General features: G+C 46.2%; 1 protein-coding gene across 3 annotated transcripts; it reads right to left on the bottom strand.

Moving 5' to 3' along the window:
* Nucleotides 1-2360: 2360 nt before the first annotated feature.
* On the bottom strand, nt 2361-21754 carry SEPT6 (septin 6). Of its 3 annotated transcripts, XM_010078708.1 has the most exons (10): nt 21643-21754; nt 14342-14537; nt 13016-13202; nt 12634-12795; nt 10070-10166; nt 9635-9803; nt 8981-9113; nt 8107-8297; nt 6115-6158; nt 2441-3539 (listed from the first exon to the last, which is right to left on the bottom strand). In XM_010078708.1, the coding sequence occupies exons 2-9, from the start codon at nt 14506-14508 to the stop codon at nt 6155-6157; spliced, it is 1110 nt and encodes a 369-aa protein (XP_010077010.1). In that variant the 5' UTR covers nt 14509-14537; nt 21643-21754; the 3' UTR covers nt 2441-3539; nt 6115-6154. The 3 variants fall into 3 exon arrangements, with proteins under 3 accessions (XP_010077008.1, XP_010077010.1, XP_010077009.1); XM_010078706.1 differs by lacking the exons at nt 2441-3539; nt 6115-6158 and adding an exon at nt 2361-2385; XM_010078707.1 differs by lacking the exon at nt 6115-6158 and having other exon boundaries at nt 3274-3539.
* Between the last annotated feature and the right edge of the window lie 2044 nt (nt 21755-23798).

The raw sequence follows: 23798 nt of genomic DNA, 5'->3' as shown, positions 1-23798 counted from the left end.
AGCGGCAAACACCACAGCAGGCGCGCGGGCTTTCACATGTTTTATTTAAAATGTACATTAAAGTTAGAAAGGGCTGAACAGCGCTGGTTCCTCAGTGCCCGCCGTGTAAATCTGTAACTCGGTGCGGTTCCCTTCCATGGGTAAAAGGGAAACGAAACCGGGTGCGGGGACGGGGAAAGCGTGGCGGGGCGAGGAGCGGGAAGGGCCGGGGCTGGCACCCACGCCTGGGGGAAGCGGATGGGTCACTAATATCATTATTGTACCAGCTGTCAGCATCACCTCTCCCTCATACTGCCAACTTTTCTTCTAAAGAACAAAGAGGAGGTTTAGTGAGGGAAAAAGAAGTGCCACTGGACCCACGTCCACCAGGCGATGGAGCTCGTTAAGGTGGTGAGACACAGGAGGACACCAATGAAAACACACAGGTCTTCTTACTTTATTTCTTTGTTAATATTAAATATTTCGTGGCTGCCAACAGAGCAAATTGCACCGAGTTTATATTTCTTTTGACTCTGAACGCACAGTTTCCAAAACCAACCGAACAACAGCATATTGAAAATATTCCTTAGGCTTCACACCTCATGGAAGCCAGTGACATTTATATTATTAAAGACAAAATTAGAAAAAAAAAATATGCCCATTACAATGTTTGAAAATGTATTCGCTACATCGTTAGTCCAAACATCACCTTTCTGTTGCTCTTCAAAATTCCCGGTAAACAATCAGTTCCCCCGTATCATCTTGTCTTGCCACACAAATTACAAGACACTTCAATTTTAGATACCATGCAAGGCAGTAAAAAGAGCTTCTTTCCAAGACACTTAACACTGAAGACTTGTCCCCCCCCTCCCCAGACATAAGACCCTTAAACTCTTCTAGAAGTGGCAGTCTTCTCCCTCAGACCCAGTGCAGCTGGCGAAGACAGATTAAAAAAAGCTACAGAGAGAGAAAAGGGAAAAAAAAAAAAAAGAGAAAAAAACCAGAAGATTAGCAAAAAAGAGAAAGACATTCAAAAAGCAGGAAAAAGAGATGCAACATGACAACAGCTGACAGAGGAGAGACGGAACCTCTTTGTGGTACCTCAAGTACTTCAAGGAAATCACACAAGTAAAAACATTGTTTCTTTAAAAAGACTTTGCATAACTTTCTAATAAGGCAAATGGTCAGGAAGAACAGCCAGTGACCTGCAGTATGGTAAAAAAAAAAAAATCCACATTAAATGGTTCTTTTAGCTGATAATCTAGAAATCACTGACAGACTGATATTGACTGGTTTTGGGAGCAGACTGACATTTGACAGTAGAGGAACAAGTAAATACTCAAATTATTTTAACTTGCTTCAAAAACCCCACAAAACAGTCAAAGACTTTTAAGGGAAATAAAATGGTATTTATGGTGAAACAGAATACCTAAGAAAATACACTGCAATCATGAGTTTAACTGCCTTGAGTGCTGGAAACCGAGGCCAGACCATCGTCTGATCAGGGTTACTGCATACGGTTTGCTGCTGCCCTGAGCAGCTGGCCAGACAAACACACACGCAGAAACTGTTTGTGACGCTTTAGCATCATCCAGACCAGCTTTCTAGTAAAATTCTCAGCAGCAGCTTGCACTTAAACCAGGATTACCTATCACGGCTAGGTGTGAGGTGTGCTTATCTTCCAAAAACCCAAGATGTGAAGGGTTTTTGTTGAAACTATTTGGCAGGATGCATCCTGATCTTTCAGCAGGGTCAGGATTCACCCATGTACAGAGAGCTTAGCCTGCACACAGTGCGACTGAAGCATCAGGGTCACAACAAGCAAGGCTGAAACAGAAACGAGGATTAAATGCTAGTCTTCAGGTAGCATGAATTAGCAAAAGAAAAAAATAAAAGCAAATAAAAAAAGATAGATGGTGTAATGAAAATTACACCACATATAAAGAGAAAAGAGATTTTTATCTCTCAGCTATGTGATAACCAAAACAAGGTGGTTGTCATTTTAACGTCACCAATAAATAAATTTAAACTGCGTTGTTATTTTGCCAGCAAAAATAACCCACAGAACTTATTTCCACATCCATTATTTATCTGGATGGAGAGGGACCAGGAGAAAGGACAATCCATTAATTGTAGGGGGAAAAAATGTGTAGGATTTAATTGTAGGATTTGCAGCATCCAAAACCTTGTTAGGACTAATTTTACATTGTTTAATAAAAGCAATAACCACCAGTACATAGTGAAGACAGGATCACAACGAGGATATAGGAGAGCAAGGGTAACACCATGACATAACAGCTGAAATGCTGTCACATTTTATTAGACCCTCCGATTTAACAAGTAAATGAAGGTCCATTCCAGCCCATTGTATTCAGGGGTAATTACTCAGTACAGAGCCATGGGTTACTGTAAAAGAAGGGCAAAGAAAACAAAAAACAAAAGAAGTAAATGTTAACCAGAATTCACTGTCTGATGAAGTCTTTATTTAAAAACAAAACTCATCCAGAAATACACAGAGAAGACACCTGCAGGCAAACCACAGTTGCACTTGGCCAGAGTGAACTCCTGGCCCCTGTGAGCAAACACCCTCCTTTTTAGTGCAAATCTTGTACAAAAACAAGGCTTTTGCTGAGTAGAAAATATGAGAAGCAACCTGCCAGCATCTGTATGCTTCTAAACAGATGCCAAATAAAAAAATAATAAAGGTAATACTTTTTGCATTAAAATCAAAAATTGTTGGAATCACTGAGAAGAAAGTCAAAGAAACATCATCGTCTTTCTTCACAAGCAATGATATGTACAGCAAGGTGACCAGCTTTCCCTGAGATTGGATCCAGGATGTGCATCCAGGCCAGCACACTGAGAGGGAGACAAGGCAAGAGATCCTTCGTGACCCCTGCAGCATTCAGAGAACACTTAGTTGCAAACCGTGGATCCAAGTTTGAGAATCCCTCAAGCCTGGGGACTAGAGGTTTGGACTCAGGCCCGTGCCTGTGAGGATGTCAAGTTTTGCAAAAAGTCCTTTAAAATTATTTGAGTCACACATGGCAGCACAAGGGGGTAATGAGGGGTTAGATACAGCAAATTAAAAAGGGGAGAGGGCAGCCAGTCTCTTGAGACAGCATGTCCCACCCTGCGGCAGCACTGGGTTGCATTCCCAGCGGTCCCACAACGGGAGCTAGATGCACACACCCAAACAGCCGTGCGCTCTTACCATGCAGCCCTCAAAGTGGAGGGAGAGACAAAAAGCTGAGAAACTGAGAAGAGGGGGCACTAGCCCTATGAGCACTCGGCAGCCTGCTACTGCCCAAAGGGAAGAGGTATCGGCAATGAGCATCTCTTGCCAGTTCCACGTAGGCTGTTGCCGAGTTCTTCATGAGAACAACCATAACCCAGAACAGCCAAGGGTGTGGACTCTTGCTTAAAAACAAAATGGTGAGCGCAGAAAGGGAGCAATGAGTAAAGGTGAGCAAACAGGCACAATGGCATAGCTGCGTGTTAACCGAATGTGGGGGCATTCGCTTCTGGTGTGAAGGGAAAGGTTCTACAGGAAACCTGAACTGAAAATGAAAGAAAAAGGCAGATTAATGGTTTTATGGATTAATGATAAAAAAAAAAAAAAAGTTTCCTAACACACACACAAAAATGTTGCGCAAAAAAAAAAAAAAATGTTTCCTAACACACACACAAAAATGTTGCAAAGGGTTAATAAGGTTTAATTTGATTACAAAACATGCTTTATGCAGACACACACACGCATACACGCACACACACACACTCAGCAGTGGGATGAACCAAATTTATTTTCTAAAACAATCCTTTCACAGTTTTGCAAACTACAGGACTCGTCAACTGTGACTTGTTTGTATCCTTGCAAAACAGTGGAGCCCTGCAATACTTTATGGATCAATATGGAGAGTATTTTTCTGAATTCTGGAAAAGTACCATATATACATATTTAATTTAGCAAGGACAAATGCCCATTCAAAAAGGCACTGTCTGCATTTGTATAGTGGGAACAAAGAACTTTATTTGATTCAAAGCCCGGCACACAACAGCGTACAGTCATGAGGACTGCCAAAGACAATCCAAAACCAACAAAAATCAGTAACGTTCACTCTAACTGCACTTTAGCTGTGCCTTCGTACTCAGCACCAGACTGAACACTGTTATTCTTTGAGCTTATTTTTCCACGTTCAGAGCCCGATAAGCAGAGAATTGTTCTTTTCATTGTTTTGCAGTTACCGTTGGCAGCAGAGACACGCATTCAACTGGACTGCTCAAGACGACTGCAAGCTCAAGTTCAAGTCAGCGTAAGACCCTTCTGAGGCTCTTCTGTTAAGTGGAACGTCCCATTGAAATTAAATTCAAATGCTTCTCACTGACAACATAATGTTTACTTGCTTTTCCATTTCCCTTGGTGGAGCTAAGAGGGAAGGAATCCTGGAATCAGCTTTTCCCTATTTAAGGGCAGACCATAAGTTAGTTTGGACTGTGTCCTGGAGAGAATGTAAATCCTAGCTTTGTCTGCAGGGAAGAGTGGACTCCAGGCTGATTTTTTAGGGTGTTTTACAGTTAAGTGCTGCTGTTCCAACAGGTCCCTTCTCTGAGAGACCAGTGCACCTCTGCCTGGGGTACTGTCACCCTTTCCTTGGATAATTAGTATTGCTGCTCTGTCAAGAAGCAAGACATTCCTGTGGGAGCTTGCTTTTTCCTCTCACCAGAAGATCAACAGCAAATTAAAAAGGCTCAATTAAACACACTCACCCTAGCTGTAAGCAGACCACTGTCATTAGCAGTGTAACTAATAACCCTAATGAGGATGCTGCTTGCCTGCCAGGCAGGTGCATTTCTTAGACATCTTTGTTTAAAGGAGCCTTCACTTTATAATAGATGCCAGCACCTGGCACTGCAGACACTTGCTTATGGCCAGGCTTGTTAACCCTTCTTGGGTTAACCTTGTCCAACCTTATCTGTTCCACAAGCCTGCCCACGGCTCTGGGGCCACCTTACATCGCTGCTCACATGAAGGCAGAGACACTCTGGACAGAGTCACAGCAACTGGAGCAGAGCAGACTCACAGCATAACCTCACTGACACAGCTCTGCTCCAGTGGGAACTCTCCATGCCTTGGCAAAACTCCTTGGAAACTCGGATGCTGGCCTTATTCAGGGGCAAAGTGCTCTGACAGGCTTTCCAGGCACATCTTGAATACAGCCCTCTTCTACCACTTAGCCTTACCCTGACAGTGGGCACACTTGGTGCGGGTCCCCAACGCGTGGGTCTGTGTCTGTCTGCTAAAACTGGACGTCCAATCCGTGGGTGACCCATCTGACTGTTAAAAATGTCATAAAGTTTCTCAGTCTGTCTTCAGAGTCTTCATTATCTGCTGAATACTCAGCCCATCATCTCATGGCTTTGGACAATCAAATATAATCAGTCAGCAGGTGAATATCGGTCTGGGCACTCAGCAGTGGCTTCTTTAACACCCCCTCATACATATACACACACACGCTCATACACACACATGGGGTCTGGTGATTCTCTGGTGCTTTGGGACAAAGGAAAGTTCTGGGTTTGGCAGATTTTACCATCTGTTAGTATGTGACAGGAAGGATAGAAACTAGTCGTGCAGTCTTCACCGGCACTGTAACCACAAGTTAACACTACAACTTGGAAGGGTGGGAGGGAAGGAGAAGGGAAAAGACATTTTCATGGCTAGCTGGGTTCTTTCATCAGCACTGCATCTCCATAGTAATTGTTGCCATAGTATCATCATGGCCTAGGTGATTAAAGAATATTATTTATTTCTACAGGAAATGGAATAAAGAAAATGGAGCTAACAAAGTGCTGGGTAGGTTTAAAAGGAAGAGGACCTAATCCTTATTTTCTACATTTCATGTCGTAATACTGAGTCTCTGCTTTTTACTTTGCAGAATCTTTAAAGACAAACTTCATTACATTCTTTTTCTACAAACCCCATATGTAGAGAGACTGGTAGAGCATCTATAGTAAGGGTGAAAGCAGAGGAAGACAGAGATAATACTTGTAGGCTTCTGAACTTGCACAGGGTCTGTTTTCTTAAGAACTGTAACTGATCCCACTGTGAGGTCTGTATTAGTTAATGACTCTTACCAGGACAATGTGCCTCATGCACCATGCAGCCAAACAGCAGCTAACTGTAAAACAGCATACAAGTAAGAGCTAATAATGATGATAATGATGTAACAACAACAAAAGGAAAAAAAAAAAAAGGCAAAAAAAAACCAAGTCATGATTAGTGCAAACTAAGGAACTTGGGTTTAAGAGAGTCATCTGTGAAAGAAAAAGGCTAGTGCACTGACAGCTACTAGTAAATATGATACAATTAAACTACAGCTTGTGAAATTCATGGATTGTTAGAGATATTTATGATCTAAATACTGAAATGAATTATTAAGGACAATTAGAGAAGTTAGAGAGTAAAGAAAGCAGCACTATTTCTAACACAGCTGTTTTCCTGGAGGAGAGAAAGACCTCCTAATATCTTCCCAAACCTTATTCAAGCACTGACCCATCTCGATCATAGCGTTTTCTGTACCTTTCCGTGTCCTTAACTGACAAGGACGGCACCAATGCGTTTCCATATGAATGTGCTTGGTGTCAAGGAGCTCTTCTGAGATCAAAACTGCTTCTAGGAGCAAGAGTATGACTTGGGTCACAGCAACTAACTGCTCATACTGCAGGGCCTGTCGTCTCTCTTTTCTGCATTTCTGACTGACTGATCTCAGGGCTGAAGTCTGCAGTCCTCAGTGTGCAGATGTCTAAGGGCTCTAAGCATGAAAGAACTCGGTTGCGTATTCCTCGTGCAGCCTGGGCTGGGGAGAGGAGTCTGTCCCCAGTCAGTCTCAGGCTCCTCAGTTTGAAAAGATACTAAAACCCCCTGAAGCTAATTCAAAGCAGCAAATCAAAATACGCAGTGGAAAAAGGAACGGACAAGCAAGAAAAGGGCAGGGGCGCCAATTGCTCATTGCAAAAGAATGTTGACATTGAAGCAGCTCCAGCTCAAAACTGAAAAGACTAAACCAGGATCTCATTCTGGTTATTGGATTTTTCCTCTCCTGTCTCATTTGATTCCAAGCTTAACAGTCAAGTGCTATTTTTTCTGACGAACAGTCCTGTCAGCTCTTTGGGCATGTGCCATATCCTTCATATTAACAGCACTTCCCCATGTACTTAAGACTGTGTAGCACGGGCAAGATTTACTCTGGATTTTCCCCAGGGATGTGCCGAGTGAGGATTATGGCAGTGGTACAGAAATCAGACCCTTGTTCATCTGTGCACCCCTCTAAGGTGGCACAGCACTTCATTTCAGGAAATGTACCAGAGTGAGAAGAAAAGGAACTGCTCACTGATAGGTGAACTGCGAGGACTGTCTCAGCTGCTCAGCTGGTTGTTCTTGAGCAACTGCAGAGCATTAGGAGCCTTGCACGGCCACTGCAGACAGCCCAGATCCCAGGACCCCGATGAGGGGCTGGATCCTGCCACAGCAGTCCCTAGCATGGGGAACCCCTCCTAAAGCCATGCAGTATCTCTCACTGCTTCTGTGAAGGGCAAAATGCTGATTTAGGGCTGGAGAGAGTACTAGCACTGTCCCTTCATTTTGCAGCCTTACATTTTGCAGGTTCCAGAATTCAAGACGATTAGTCTCCCTGAGTAATTTCCACAGTATAGGCTTCTTCCCAACCTAAACAAACAAGACCCTGAGACAGGACATGCTCCTCTCTGGCGGTGGTGGGACATCCCTGCTACCCACACCCTAGCCTTGGCAACCAATGTTGTTCCACTTCATTACAAGCACTGACAGACCAAGGGAGGAGCCGGGAATCTCGAGGAATAAAAACAAGTTCATCATCTCCTCTGCTGTCAGCAAGCAGTGAGGGAGGTTAGCACTTCTGCCTGCTCTTCAGGATGACAGCTAAAGGTAAAATGCTTCCAGCTACTGCTGAGCCTTACTAGGGATTACATCTAGCTGCAAACCTTCCCCTGATAAGGACTGGCTAGGCTGGGAGAGAGATATGAACACCAAGAAAAATAGTAAAGGAGAACCATTACCAAAAAGCAAATACCACTGGGTTAGCAACTTACTTTTTTCTTTCCTTATCTCTTTTAAGAGTTTGCGATCCTCCAGCCTGCTGGGCCTGAGATTGGAGCAATTCAGCTGCTGTCTTCCTTTGTTTAAATGCATTTACTTCATCATCTAGAGACTTCTTCTTATCCTCTAGCTTCTTTTTTTCATCCTGATGTAACTTCTTCAGGCGATCAAACTTTTCATGCAGCTAGAGAGAAAGAAGAGAGGTGAGCAGGACCCAGCACTACCAGATATTGTGATTATAGGAAAAGAGAAAGATGGAAGAATCCCCTGAGATCTCAGCCTGCAAGTCTCCATTGGTTTCTACATCATTTCTAGACCACTGAGCTGATAATGTGTAAACAAAGGGCAGGGAACAGTCTCCTTCCACAACAGCTTATAAACCCGGCAGTGTTATAGTGACACACCATTGCATAGACTAACAACAGAGGATTGGGAGAGTATAATCGTAAAAATATTCTACCCATTTCCAGGGGTCTCTGCCTTATTCCTCTTTAAAGGTCTGTAAATTAAAGGATTTTTTCAATGCTAAGCAAGTCGTATGTTTATTTTTGTATGTATAATTTTTATATAACAAGCTTATATCAGGGGTTGTTTCTTCCCTTGAATTTTGTCACACTGCAACTCTCCATCAGCATCAAGACTACAGCATTTTCATGGTGCAGTAAGTTGTACACTACAAACACTGGGATCTAGTTTTGTCCTACAGGATTAACACCTTTATGTCCCCATGACCCAAAGTCAAACTTTGGACTTCTTGATAAGAAAGTCCTAACCCACACTCTGCAGAAAGTGCTTTGGCAACAGCTCCCTACTTGGGAGTGGATCTATCACTCACAACCATGAAAAGACAAGTACTGCAGTCTTCACCTCTTTTTCAGCCTCCTTCAGCTCCGCTTCTTTTTCCTTGACCCTCTGGACAAACATTTGCCTCATTGCCTCTTCCTTTTTCTGCAGTTCCCCCAGAAACTCATTCCTTTTGGCTTCATAAGTTTCTTGTAAGCTAAAAAGAAAGGAAACTTCAGTGATATGACTTGGGAAAAAATCTGCTTCCCCTGAGCCCCTGAAATCAGGTCCTCACCAGGAATATTGCTTGCCCACAGCACATTTGCCACTTACCCACCCACCCATGTGTGCCCAAGGTCTTCTTTATCGAACTGTTTCTGGGGTCTGTAAGCTTCTGCACTTTTCTGTATGTTGAATGTTGGACAATGCAGAGAGACCAGCTGGCAACACCCACTAGTTCTGAGGGACACTGCTGTATTTCTGCAGCACAGACACTTCTAACTCCTATACTTGCAGTTTCACAGTCAATCCTGCACACACACTCTGTGTTTTCACCTTCTCTCACTCAGCCGGCACCTTTGCTGAAGTCTGGATTTATCTGACCTGGCAGGTTTTCTTGCTGCATTGGTTCTTGCCATGCTCTCTCAAGGACACACACATAGACACACACACACACACATGCACAGCACATCCCGCAGTGCCTCTCTCAAGCTCTCCTGTCTCCTCCAGGGATCCCACCTGAAGGGTTTGTTGTCTGGATCAGTGTCCTTGAAACCCATCTCTTCCAGTTTACATCGCCGGTACAGCTCATAGTGGCGTGTGTGGGTTTGTTCGCGAAGGTCCTCCATGTTCACGCGGATCAGCATCTCCCGCAGCTTCACAAAGTCGCAGTGAGCTTCATTCTCCACTGTAAGAAGACACGATAAGGAGTAAGATGGGGGCAGAAACAAAGGTCTCTTCCCACATTCCCCATCTGTCTACTCCTCCAACAGGTTTAACAGCCCTTCTGAGCAGAGAAAACTGTCACTATAGGCCTGACACACGGATTTAACAAAGGATAATCCCCAGTGAAATACTGAAGTTTAGCAGGTCCTTGCTCCTCGTATGAGAGCCCACTGCATCCTGGCAGAAGTGTCACCATTCATGCCATGAGACTCCCAGGGCTCAACTCACCCTGCACTGTGCCCCAGGGGTACTGACGAGCTTTCATCATTTTGTTTCCTATTTTCAGCTCTTCCGTGCTCCCGATCACTGCAAACGGCAAGTGGGCCTGGAACACATTTAATGATACCCATGTTAGTCCCTCTCAACTCTGGCTGACTTGCCGGCACACAGAGATCAGCACAGCCACTGAGCAAGACAGCCATTATGCACACGCTAACTAATCTCAGGGATTCTAATCACTGGCCACTAGCCCAAGACAAGGCGGGAGAAGGGAGGGTCCTTTTTGGAAACCTTGTTAATGCTACCACTGCATATCCTCTACCTGGCTGATCCTCCCAGCCACAGGGTCTCAGGTGAGATGAGCCAGTGCAAGACTAGCATCTTGAGCAACGTGCTGCGCGGCTCTGACTGCGGCGCTGTCCCAGGGGCTTGCCGTGGCTGAGAACATCTGCACAAGCACAGAAGCAATAAAAGAGGTCTTGGAGCCTTCTTGATTTTATCCCCCCACCACTCCCTCAGCTCACACTGGAGCACAAGGCAACTTACTCTCTCAGATCAGGAGATCGAAGTCCCTCCTTCACCCCCAGAGTAACAGCTCCTTCCTCCCTGTGTGCTACAGCTCTGGTGAGGAAGTGCTGAACATGTCCCTGCTCCAGGTCAGCCTCCACATCCGCATGTGCCCCGAGGTCTGCTCCAGGCTGAGTGGGGAAGGACTGTGTGTTCCCTGGGGCTCTGCTGAGCCTGTCCCGTGCTCACACTGCTAACACGCTTCCTACAGCTGGGCTGGGGCTCACCCTAAGCACCCCCCCTCCCAAATCCCACAGCACTCCTTTATCAAAACTGGTTCTGGGAAACCCAAAGGAATGCCAATGGCTTTGTAAAATCCTCATGATGTTGATGTTACGCACAGCCACTGCTAGATGGCTGCACAGCTAGAGGACAGTTGTTACAAGTCCCTGAAGGCTGACTAAGAACAAGAGGGATTTGCTTTTCAAAGACTCAGAAATAAACAATAGTCACTTCTTAGTAAAGAAGATGTCTCTCTGCAGAAGGCAAAAAGTAAGAGACTCACCCACCGCAAGCTCAGCAGACTTGGAGCAGAAACACTCCCAACACCTCTCTAGGCTCAGAAGACCACACCTTACACTCATTCCCCAAACTCGGGCAGCCAAGGAAACCCCCCAGCCACTGCTATCGTCCTTTGCTGCATTTATCTGTTGTACAGTAAGTGAGATCTCCCCACCTCCGCTTGCTCCTGGGAACTATACTGCATTCTGCCAAGCTGCAAAGAAGTCAAGCGCAAGGTTTAAACACTTAAAAATAAAGTTGCCAGCTCCCTGCACCCACCCCTTCTGCTGAGTTTTGTGCAGTGACGTTTGTTAGCTAGAGCTTTTAAAATGAGCCGAGATCTGGGCAATTAGAAAGGGCCCCTGAAATCCACTTCTATGGAAGATCAGTGACCCTGGATTACTCTCAAGAGCAGGCAGTGAAGTTTAAATTCCACAGGTTATCTGAAAACTTGGACAAATTAATGACAGCTGGTACAAGCAAAGGATTTCAGAGATGATGCTTTCTGGTTTCAGAGTGTGGCTCATACAGTCAAACTGCAAATACAGCAAAACTGCCTGCAAGCACTCACAGAGATAGGCTCTTCAGCTTTTATCCCTTGGCATCCCAGCTCTCGCATGGGACACACGCAGAGTAAGTGGGGCTGTTGGTCAGTCTGATGGGGCCATCATGAGCCACTTAGGGACCTGCCAGGTCACTCTCCAGGCCAACTTACCTTTGCAAACACGCTGATGCACCAGCGCCTGGAGGGACGCAGGTCAGCAGGGAGCTGTGCCTGCTCTGCACAGGGTAAGTTCCCTGCGGGAGAGGCCAAGCAGCGGAAAAAGGAAAGTGGTCTCCTAGGTTGAAGGAGTCTGATTTTCAGCAGAAGGCTGTCTAGTTGCAAGGGCAGGGGATACGAAATACCAGAGGGGAAGGAAACAAGGCTGTCTCAACTGAACAGCCTCCATACCACAACATGAGGGAAACTCCCCTAGCCAGCTTTCAAAGGAATAATTTGCCATCTCATTTCTACAAGCTGAAGTTTTTCCTGCCTTCAAGACAGACCACGCAGAAGCAGCAGCACTATCCACAAACTGCTGCTCGTGGGGTCAAGAAGAATCATCAGTGGTCCCTGTGGAGCATGGCACTGCCTCTCCACTGGCTGCAAACAAACCTTGCACATCCCGCAGCATCCCACTGTGCAGCCACTGTCAGGCAGCCTGCACAGCCAGGCCTCACCATCTGTCCAATTACAAGTCCCTCAACAGATATGCATTAGGACAAGCAAGCAGTTAAAATACAGCCTGTTTTCTGACTAGACGAGCCCACCAGAGAGGCAGTAGCCTACCACAAGGCTCTGCTAGTCTAGGATGACACGACAAGGATGGGATCCCTGTGAAATCCTCTGGTTTTAAGAAACAAAATAAAAGGGAAAGTGGATTTAAGAAGCATCCCAATCTGGGCCACCAACCCCAACAGTGACAGTTCTGCTCTGGGAGAGGAGGAAATGCCAAGTCACTTACATTCATTGTCCCATTTATCTCCGCCACTGATTCATCATCTGTTGGGAACTGGTAGATCTGAACCCCGTTACTGACCAGTTCACTTGTGATTTTAATTTTAAATTTGGTCAGCTCACTCTTGGAAATGGCATCAGATTTGGCAATGATGGGAATGATGTTCACCTAGAAAGGAACAGAGTGGTAAGAAGTCTTCAGCTTTGCTCCAGGTTTTTCCAAGTCTGCAATAGAAATTCGAAAAACTTAAAAGTGATGAATAAACCTACAGGATTTATCTGCCAACCAAATCATCACCACTAGCCATTCATGGTGGGGAGATGTGCCCTGGAAAAGCAGCAGCCTTTCTGCCACACGTGTGATGAACCTGCCCAGTAAGACAGCCTACCTTGCTGTCTAGCTTCTTCATTGTTACCAAGTCCAGGGATTTCAGCGAATGGCCTGTCGGAGCAATGAAGTACAAGCAAGCGTGGATCCGGGTATCATGGTAGTTGTGCAAGACCCTTTTTATCTTCAGTTCTTCTTGCAAGTAAGCTTCAAACTGAGCATCAATGAACTCAACGATAGGCTTATAGCTTTGGTGAAAGGAAAAAAAAGAAGTTACACATCTCACAGTCAGAGGGGTAAACAGTGCTTCTTTGCTTGCTTTTAATAAACAAGTTGCTTGTTAGATTTCACTTCCCAAGACCAATTCTCTCATTTTCCCTTCCTTTTCATCCCTAAGAAATCTAGAAGTTGCACCGCTGGCAAGGAGACATGGTCCCACATCAGACTCTAGCAGTCCGTTTGACAAAACACAGTACTGGAGATTCAGCAGAGGACAGAAGTCACACCATCCTCTCCAGTGAAAATGGACTCTCATACTCTGAAATGTGAAGGTGAGAGATTTTTAAAAGGAAGGAGAGTATAGATGCATTTGCAGCAGTGTGTAAGCCTTGCTTGCACTCAGGGAGCGAACAGCTTGCTGCCCTCACAGCCCTGAGTCCTGCAGGTGGAAGACACATCTCCATTCAGTCCCACCTTTTCCCAGTGCTCTGGGGCAGGAAATCCCTGCAACACCCTTGCAAAGCCATCTAAGATACAGAGCCTGCTGGACTCACAATGTAAAGGACATGAGTACCTCTGAAACAAAACTAAAAAGAAAATCTAACAGACCTGCAAGGAAGCAAATCCCATCTGCAATGCCTCTGTGAAGATGCACCTTGGAGACAATCTGGTGGAACTGCACACCCCTTAACCGCCATGCTGCAGCCACGCTGGGACATGAGCTGTCAGAGGTACTTCCCCAGGGTATCTCGCTGCACATTTACCGTGCTTCCTTTGGCAACGGGGAAGAGCCCTGCCAAGAGTGGCTGTTAAGCCAAGCGGTCACTAGACCATGCTAGTGTTTGGTCAGCAGCTTGTGGTCAGCACATCACAAGGAAACAAGCACAGATGGCCTGGAGCTCTGCACTCTCCCCACCGGATGAATTTGGGCAGAAGGCTTCCAGCAGGGCAGATATTGCTCTGATAGCATGGGAAAAGCTGCTTTGATAGCTGGAGCAGTGCTGACACATCACAGCCTCTGTCCTCTCTTCTACCTGTCCCATCCCACAAAGATGACAAGAAGGAAGGTGGAAAACTTTACAGCGCAGTCTGGCCCAACTATGGCACAGGGAGAGACCCTGCATGAGAAAACCAGGTCACAATACAGCCTCTCTCCCCCTTCACTCACCTGTCCTCTTTGTTGATCTGATCCCCAAAGCCCACTGTGCTCACAATAGTCAGCTTGAGGTTGACATTGCTCTCCTGCAGGTCGTAGGTATTGGATTTCAGCTGGACCCCAGGCTGTGAGTGAGATGCTGGGTCACCTTCAAACTTGGTGTTGAAAAGTGTGTCCATGAGGGTGGACTTACCAAGACCAGTCTCCCCTATTGGAGAAAAAGACAGTTGAAATGTTGTGTTGAATATTAACATGGCTTGGCCTTTCAGCTTCCAAACGTTAACAAGGGTGAAATTGCAGCAGATGAAAGCAGATCTCATGCTCCAAAGGGATCGTCTGGCAAGCAGAAAGCCATGTACAATGGGAGGTCTGTATTCCAAGCAAATTACATTTCACAGTCTAACGGCCGCTAATATCGTTAGAAAATAGACATGAAAAGAAAGAGGTGAAAAGGCAAAGGGGAAAGCATTGTCCATATCCTGCACGGACCCACAACTACACTACGGAAGATGCTGTTTTCATTAAAAAGCAGGAGGGGGCTTATTGCCATTTCCAAAAAAAGATGCTCCAGATCAATACGTCTCTAATATGCAGCCACTGAAATAGCCTCACTCTGTGCAGAAACTTAGAGTTGGTTCTAGTCCTACAGCAAGTTGTACAGATGGGTTCTTGTACCCACAACTGAATGAGTTGGGGGATCAGCCTTCTAGATTGTGAGGGGACATTTTCTGTAATATCTGGTTTCCATACCTTAGGGGCTACACAAGCTATACAATACTGCAAAATCTGCTTCCAAAAGCAGCACTGAACTGCTATTTGGATTCCATCTATGAAAAGGAAACTATTTCCGTGTCTGGAAGGAAGAGACAAATCCCAGAAACCAGTCTTAAATTTGTTTTAGATACATCCCAGGGAGAACAAAACAAACCCCTCTGTGCACTCATTCCACAGGGCAGCCTCCCTTACCACGCTCTGACAAGGGAGCCAGCTTTCCAAGCTCCAAGCATCTGACTTCGCACAAAGCCCATAAGCAGTCTGGTTTGCTGCCCTGGGAGAGCTATTGTGTTTTGGGGAAACAGTGATTTCTGAGCTGCCTAGATGGTTTTTGCTGAAACTTCAGGAGCCAGATGAACCCCACCCGCTGCAAAGGTTTTTCCTCCAGCATGCTGCAGGATCACAAGGAGACTGTGTCTGGCTAAAGCAGCCTTCCCCTCCCTCCCCGAGCCCTCAGCTCCCAACCAAGACAACTTCATCATTTTCCTACTTTGCTCAGAAGAAAAGAGCTCCTTATTTTTGCAGGCTTAGAGCTCTGCAACAGATCCAAACTTGCATGAAATGCCCAATTCAAGAAGGGGAAACTCCTCCCCATCCTCCTCCATCCAAATCTCTGAGCCTCACCCCTGCAAGCAGGCAAATTTCCTTTCTCTTGGCCCCAGAAGGGACTTCTTGCACTCAAGGCTGAAGTACACCACAGGCAGGGCAGGGCAAACATCCACCGCCCTGGGAACTGAGCAGTTTCTGATTGCCAGGATCATGTATCAAGTATCTTTCCAGAAGGCAGAAAGATTCATTAACATTTGAAAGTCAATGGACACCTTGGGCTGCAGAGCTGACCGGCAGCCACCTAAGAGCTTGTGCTCCGTCACCGATTGATGCCAGCTATGGCCAGAACAGCCACAAATCCACTTGCTCTTTGCATCAATCTCGTCTGCAATCCAAAGGGGAGAAGAGGGAGTCAGCACAGGCATTGCTGCAATCCCTCGTGCTACGTTAATGCATCAGCTCTATCTACAACACCACCGACCAGCGTGCACCAGCACGAGGAAGGGAGGAGGACACAGCAAAGCACAAGTTTATCTCTGTCACCGGAGGAAGAAGCTGGACCATCCAGAAGACTCATGGCTGATCACAGCAAGCCTTTCATTGACTTGGAATCTCATAGTCTAGGTTTTTGGGGTACCATTTGCCCCAAATGGGGAGCAGGTGCACAAAGCAGAGCAGAGCATCGCCACCATTTGAATGGGGATTTTGAGAGTTAACAGCAGACAGCCTGCATGACCCCGCCAGGCCTTTCTCAGGGATTCCAGGAAAACAGCAGTGTAAAAAAAGACAAAAATCTAAACAGCTTGAGAAGGCTGCAGGATTTCCAGAGCCCTTGCCAAGGGGTGGGTGGGACAGAGCAGGGAGTCGGCTCCTTGCCTGCGAATGCCAGGATCCCTGGACGGGCCATTCTCGGGATGGGGAGCCCATCCTGCTGGCAAGGCAGCCCTGGGGTGCGGGAGCATGGTCTACACACCAGCCTGCAAACCCCCTCCTGTGCTGCCATCCCACAGCCTGGCAGGCCCCAGAGCAGGGTCGGATCCAGCAACCAACGCCCCAGGGCTGCAGGACAGGGTGACAGGGGAGCAGCAGCGGTGACCAGAGCAGGGAGCTGCTCTCTGCAGCAGATACACCAGGTTGCATGTAACTCACGCAGGCTTCTGGGCAGACAAAACACCGCATAAGCCACCTCTCGCTTCTGCCTCCCTCCTTCTTTAGGGCAAAAGGTGTTCACGTGAGGCCAAGACTGTTGTTTAAATGCATCCTGAACCTGCCGATCATTGTCTACTTTAAACCAATCTAATCTGTTGTTTCCAGCCGAAGTGACTTTAACTGTCACAGGGACCAGGAGAAGTGCATAACAGATGCAGGCATATTTTTAAGACAGAACATGCTTTGATACTCCATCTCATGCCAGCTACACAGGGCCAGCAAAGGCAACTTTGAATTCACACACTAAGGTTTTCCTTTTGGAAGGGGAAGATCCAAACTGGTAAGGCATTCTTCCATAGGTGGGAGCTGCCCATCCAAACACCTACAGCTTTATGTTTAAAACACAGAACATCCAGCTGCTAACAAGGCATCTCAAACGTGAAGTCTGCACACCAGAAATTACATTCAGCCAGCAGATACACCCGTCCCCACACTGTGTCACCCCCCTGCCACAGCATGGCACTAAACCCTGCCAGGTAAGAGGAGGACGGAGGAGAGAGGAATGACTGTCTCAGCGAAAAGAAACACGATCTTAACCCTGATGGAGTAACATGAGATGGTAAAAGACTGAAGATGTGTTAAATATGACCAGAGCCAGGGAGCAGTGCTACTTTGAAGGGCAAAAAAACAGAAGGGAGGATTTCTGAATCTCCTGGGAGTTTCTGCCTGATACAGAGGCAACTTTCTGCTAGCTGGAAGATGTAAATGGTGCCAACTGCTTCTTGTAAGGACAGGAGTCCAGATGGAACAGATGGTCTGATGAAAAGGACAAGGAGTCTGTGCTCATTCCAGCTGACAGCGCTGGAATCTTCCCCAAAAAACAGAAACGATGAATGGGGATTAAGGGAGGCAGAATATGGAAAAAATGGAAAAAGCAGCAGTGTACACAAACCGAGTGAGAGGCGTCCTTGGCAGGGAGATTATTTCCTGATGTTGGGCTTATAGGCACACATGTGATTTGATCTCCAAAACTGTACTTAAGGATTATGCAACTCGGCAGGGGTCTGCTCTCCCAAAGCAGGCTGACAAAGCGCGGTGGGGAAGACAGGGCAGGGAGGGTGACCTTCACTGTTAAGAGTTTTGCGCCAAGAAGCTCTGACAGCTACTGAAAAGCTGTAGCATTGTGCCTTTCATCACGGATGGATTTTTGCTGTTAAATCTGATGATTTTCAGAGTCGTGAAAACAAAAAAATGGCAAGAGACACCACACCAGTCAGGCTCTGGACACACAGCAACCCTGCACCAGTGCCCAGAAGGCCCCATCCACTCTTAACACTCAACAGCCTGCCAGGCCAGAGATGCTTTGCCAGGCTCCCACACCTCTGCTTGGTCTCCTGACACAAACTCCCAGCTTCCCAAACCAAAATGGGTATCTTTGTGCTGAATGCACCTTCATGGCTTCTTCCTTCCACAGAAATTGTGGCATCCTGAGCACCCCGCATCAGTAAGCTGAATTACACACCACAAAAGCTGTACCTCCTTTTTTGTGCCTGGCAATTTACTTTGCTTTTCCCTAGTACATGTTAAGTGAAACAACAAAGAACTGCTCACTTGCCCCCTTCTCCACATCACTCAGGATTTAAGAGGCCCCAGTCATACCATCGTCAATGGACTCTGTGGGAGGATGGAGGAGCCCTTGGAGTATCTCCCTCTTCAAAGGCATGGAGCAGCTTTCACAAGAGTGCCCTTTCACAAGAGTGCAACACCTGTCCTTCATGAGATTAGCAACTGTGGCTCCAGATATCAAATAACTGAATCTTAACGAAAATGTACATGCATGCACAGCCCCTTCATGTACAGACATGGGAGCTAATCCAATGCAGCAGGTTTGCTGAGACAAGCCCTGAGGCAGCTCAGCCTGATAAGGCCATCTCTCAGCAAGAGAGGAAAAAATAGTTCTTTTCATCTGACAGGTGTCCAGAGACGCCACACGATTCACCCGTTGCAAGGCAAAGGCTGGGCTGCAGGGGCAAGGGGAGCAACATGGGCTCACAAAAGATGCTGAAGTGCCTCAGGGGACTACCCAGCTCCAGCCACCGCCCTACTCCCCAGGGGACCAGCGGCGAGAGGGCAGGAGGGGGCTGAGGAGACCGACGGTTTTTTGGATGGAGGAACCCTGTTCTCTCCTGAGCTGGTTGCACCAGTGACCACAAAAACAACCACTGGGCAACTTCCAGGCTGTACGGCTCATCGCCCCACAGAAAAGTGCCTGCTTGAGAGCAGACATCAGCTCTGCACGAAGAAACCTGGGCAAATCCCTCCCGTCCCCAGCCGGTGAGAGCTCCCACACACCAAGGGGCTCACTCGTCTGGAGCACGAGACCTCAAGCAGTCGTGGTCCAGCCCCTGGAAAAAGCAAAGGTATTTCTGCCACAAAATAGCGGTTTCTCATGGCTCTGAATAGGCTGCTTAGAACAAATCCCCTGCAAATCCTGGGGGAGAGGAAGGGGGAAACTCTTGCTTATAATGTGATACTAGTCTAATGCAACTGTAATCTACCCCAGCCAAAACTGAGAAAGTTTACATGAAAAAATGTCAGCCTATTCCTCCTCTTTCTCTCCCCCATCTCACTGAGAAATACAGTCAGCACAGAAGGTCTCAGCCATTAAATACTTCTCCAGTCTTTGCACTGAACTAAGAGGCAACTAACATTTTATCACAGAAGCTTTAAGAAGAAAATGGTTGTGCTGAGGAATAAAATATCAGACAAGCCATCCGCAACCTCTAGCTTCTTATGAGAAGTCTGCTCATTTACTCTATCTTTGGCTCTGGTCTCAAAGGGGAGACAGCTTTCAGCATGAGGAGAGCTAAAAATTGCTCTGCTCTGGACGTGTTGCTGAGAGTCATTTCTGAAGCTTCCCTTGGCTCCTCCACCGGGAGCTGGAAGAATTGGTGGCTCAGATCCAGTATGGTACAGAGAAAAATTTGCCATTGGATTTTTTTCTTCAACAGATGCCACACACAGCTGAAAATTGGGGGGCAATGAAGAGCCTTCCTACCATGCTTAGTGGCGTATGGGATCAGTTCACCTATTTGTTGTTGTGTTGCCTCCAATCCTCATTTGCTCCCTGTTTGTTCAATTTTTCACCCCAAACTCCTGCTATCCAAGTGAGACCCAACAGAATAAATGACAGATGGACTCTGGGACTTCTTGTTTTCTTTCTCCAGGATGTTTCAGAGTTTAATGTTGTTATCACAAGTTAACAGAGGCACCAAACAACTCTTAGAAGACATTTTAAAGCCTGACCTCCTCAACTCAAGATTTGTGTATCCTTTTCTAATGAATCTTACTAAATTTTTCTATATGGTTTCTTTATTTCAAGAGTGACCATATCTGTGTTATTACTATTCATAGAAGACTGACAGTAATAACTAATGGGTATTGATCTTGGCAAGTCCTTGCTATTCAGATCAACAAGCCATTAAGGCATCCCATTTCTGTCCTGCAAAGAGGAAAGCAGAGGCATTCAAATCCTCTCCACACATCAAAGTGTACATATAACCACAGGAGGCATCCACTGCTGCACCTATAACTTGGAGAAAAAAACTCAGCAGCTTGATAAATGCAAAAGGAAATACTCTAAGACTTCAATCTTTGAGACAAGAGTTTCTCTAGGTCATATCACATTCACGTACTGTGGAAATCACCTAGCAACTCAGCCTGACAGTGACCTCCACTTGTCAGCAAAGTTTATCATCTCAGGGGAATGCCATTGTCAGGGAAAGTTTTCTTCTCAGCTCCATTTAACAGGGCTCAGGGAAAGTTTTCTTCTCAGCTCCATTTAACAGGGCTCTGCTCCCCTCTCCTCGCTCTACGCCTCTCATTTCAGACTTAACCCTGTCGTGGGCAAACACCAGGTCCCTATCAAGAGTGGATCTCTCACAGGAGGGGACAGACAACCTTTGTGAGGGTGCAGAGCTGACCACCAGCTACGATGAGTCCCCAAGAGGTATCCACAGCTGCAGCTCTCCTCTCCCCTCTGTCATGCCAGGCACTGCTGGGAGCATCTGCAGACAGGGCTCACTCCAAGCAGCCATGGCAGGGCACCAGCATCTGTTAACCAAACTAACCATCTTATCAGACAATTATTAATTTCCTATTGTTAATCTCCTTATCCACTTCACCAAACTACTGTACCAAAGCCATACAAGATATTATTTCTGTTAACCAGGAGTGCCTCTGAGGAGGCATTTGGGATCCTAACCCTGGGGAAGACCTGAAAGACAGGCAGACACTGCAGGGACAGACACCAAGTCCTACGACAACGCCAGGCTCCAGCTGAGATCCACACCACATGGCAGCTTGGATAATCGTCTGACCAGCTAAGGCTTGGCTAGACACTGTTTTAATTCAAGTAGGCACAGAAGGGAGGAGAAGAAAATAGCTTTTAGTGATTTAAGAGGAGCATGACTGGTATTTCGTTAAAATAATTATAATTCAGTATCTAACCAAACAAGAACTCAGAACAAAGTTCTCTGGCATGAGTACCCATTTTATTTTAAAAACATGAAACTGAAACATACTAGGAAAATAAAGATCATGAAAAAAGCCTGGGATTTTAGGCATTTTATTTCTACAGTTTTCTGCTTGGTAGAAAGCCATACTGCATAACTTCAGCAGGGATTTCCCAGTGCACCACTAAATCTTGTTACTGAAAATAGAGAGAACAGTGGGGGAAATTTAAGTCAAAGCTACCCTGTTAACTCTGCCACCTACAAGCTACATCCAGCTGCAGAGAACCCCTTTTCAGCAAGAGAACTTCCCAAAATGGAAATACTCACCCACACACAGGATATTGAAACAAAACCCATGATTAACTGACTTATTAACCAGCTGGTCAGGCAAACTGTCAAATCCTACGTGTCCGGAAAGTGGGACAGTGCGACAGCCTTCACCCTGAAATACAATGAAACAGTTGTGTCATTTTCAAGCAAAATACACTTATCTGTAAAAACCGTTAAGACCTCCCAAGTAGAATCAACGGCACAGTCCAAGCAGAGATTTGCATGTACACTGTAAATCGTGTCAGCACGCTTCCCTCTTCTCCAAAACAAATCCAAACGGCACAAATAGAACATTTCATTTGCCACACATTAGAAGGTAGCCTTGTCAGGAAAATATTAAACTGCGCAGAACAGATACCCAAACACAGCTGCTGAAATAAAGAGGCAGCAAAACATTTGTTTCTTGAGAAATTAGGTAGACACTCAAGTCTCAACTCATACTGAAAACAAAAACAATCCTCTGTGCAAAGGAATATATTAATGTTGCCTCCTCCTATAAGCCTATTACAGTTCACTTAATGTGAATTGTAACCCACGTGTAGCTCACATTCACAGCTGCAATTTTAGCTAGAAACCATTGGAAAACTGTAGCTACATCTAGTAATTGAACAACCCAAACACGCTGCCTCTGCAAAGTGCAAGTGCTGTGGCACAGAACAGCAGAAAATTCAGCCTTTGAGCCATCAAACACAGCAATATTTTACATATTGTTGTGAAGATGAAAACCTCAGACTGCAAACAGGAGTCTGTCCAAATCTATAAAACAGCCAAACAGAAAATCAGGGATCATTGAAGGAAGCTGCAAGGAAGATGCTCGCATGGGCAAGTGGCCAGATCACGCAAGGTAGCAGGTCTTCTCCAGCTCTGAGTGTTGCTATCCAACCTTTGGAGCACATCTTTCAAAGCTAGGAACCGAACAGGAGAAAAAAAGCTGAGAAAACATGTCCAGAACTGAGCTGCTCATAACCACGCAGCCCCGTCAGAAGGGAGGCTGCACGGGGGTTTGCGAGCGGAGGTACCCAAACCTGCCCACTGCGGGGCACGGGCTGCTCCTGCCCAGCCACCAAAAGGGCTTTGTGAGGCTGCTCCCACACCCTGCTCTCTCCTGTTCCTGACACCACTAACCCAGTCTCCCCAGCCAGGCATTCCCTTTCTGCCCTGAGAAGCATAAGGGCCGAGCTCCAGCTCCTGCCTGTGCCATGCTCCACGCCCAGCCCCACCGCTTGCTTTTGAAGGGGGGGAACAGAAATTTTCACCCGGCCATTGCACAAGGGTCTATGTACACCGAGGCACTCTGGGCTCCAAATCTGCACAGCAGGCACGCAGAGGCTCAACCTCAGAAATGGCATCATGTGAAGTGGAGAGTCAATGCTAACCCTGCGTATGTGTGTGTACTGGAAAGTTCCCCTCCTGCAGCCCCCTAAAAGGGTATTTGCCTCTGTGGAGCAAAGGCTTTTCTTAGCATCAAATACAGGAAATTTCCCTCTGGCCTTTCAGGGACATCATCAGTTTGCAAGAAATGCTACAGCCAAAAGGTTTTTAAGGTGTAATTTTTAACTTAACTCTTTCAGAATTATGTTTTCACATATCTTGAAAGCCTGTTGACAGGGACAGGCATACTGGTTTTCCCTCTTCTGTTAATGGCACTGGTATCTTAGGCTAGGAGAACATCCCCAAGGACTGCATTTACTTCAGTAGCCTGCCACAGTACAACTACTTGCCTTGTTACTGTTTCGCTGGTGTGGGTTTTTTTTCCAAATATGAGGCTCCAAATACACTTCAGCTATTAACCATATTTACCACCCTGTGATGTGTAAATATGTTTCCCCTTAGCCATATTTTGTGTATTAGTGTGAAGCTTCCTGCCAATATGTTCACCAAATATGGCGCTTTATTAATTCCTGAGCACCTTGCCTCCGAACGACATGTTCATCAGGAAGGCGCTTGACTTCCCCACCAGACTCTGTTTTCAGCTTCTGAGGATGCAGCTCCAAGGCCAATAATTCATAAACAAACAGTTAAAGCAGAAGAAAGGGAGACCATCAGGCATGCAGATCTTGTGATGACACACCTAAACTCTCCTAAACAGCTTCCACCAAAACAAAAACCCAGCATTGAGGTGTCTCACGGCAGCGTTTGATCTGCACTGAGAG

This window comes from Pterocles gutturalis, unplaced genomic scaffold (assembly GCF_000699245.1).
Source record: "Pterocles gutturalis isolate BGI_N339 unplaced genomic scaffold, ASM69924v1 scaffold13753, whole genome shotgun sequence".
In the NCBI taxonomy this organism is placed as follows: domain Eukaryota; kingdom Metazoa; phylum Chordata; class Aves; order Pterocliformes; family Pteroclidae; genus Pterocles; species Pterocles gutturalis.
Note: the sequence above shows the minus strand (reverse complement) of the source record. Positions and strands in the feature narration are given on the sequence as shown.

What these genes read in the sequence shown, in the direction of transcription:
- SEPT6 (XM_010078706.1), bottom strand. Translation starts at nt 14,508, where the DNA reads ATGGACACACTTTTCAACACCAAGTTTGAAGGTGACCCAGCATCTCAC. An exon ending in TGAAGAAGCTAGACAGCAAG is followed by an intron (nt 12,796 to 13,015) that starts GTAGGCTGTCTT and finishes GTTCCTTTCTAG; the next exon opens with GTGAACATCATTCCCATCAT. An exon ending in AGATAAATGGGACAATGAAT is followed by an intron (nt 10,167 to 12,633) that starts GTAAGTGACTTG and finishes AATGTGTTCCAG; the next exon opens with GCCCACTTGCCGTTTGCAGT.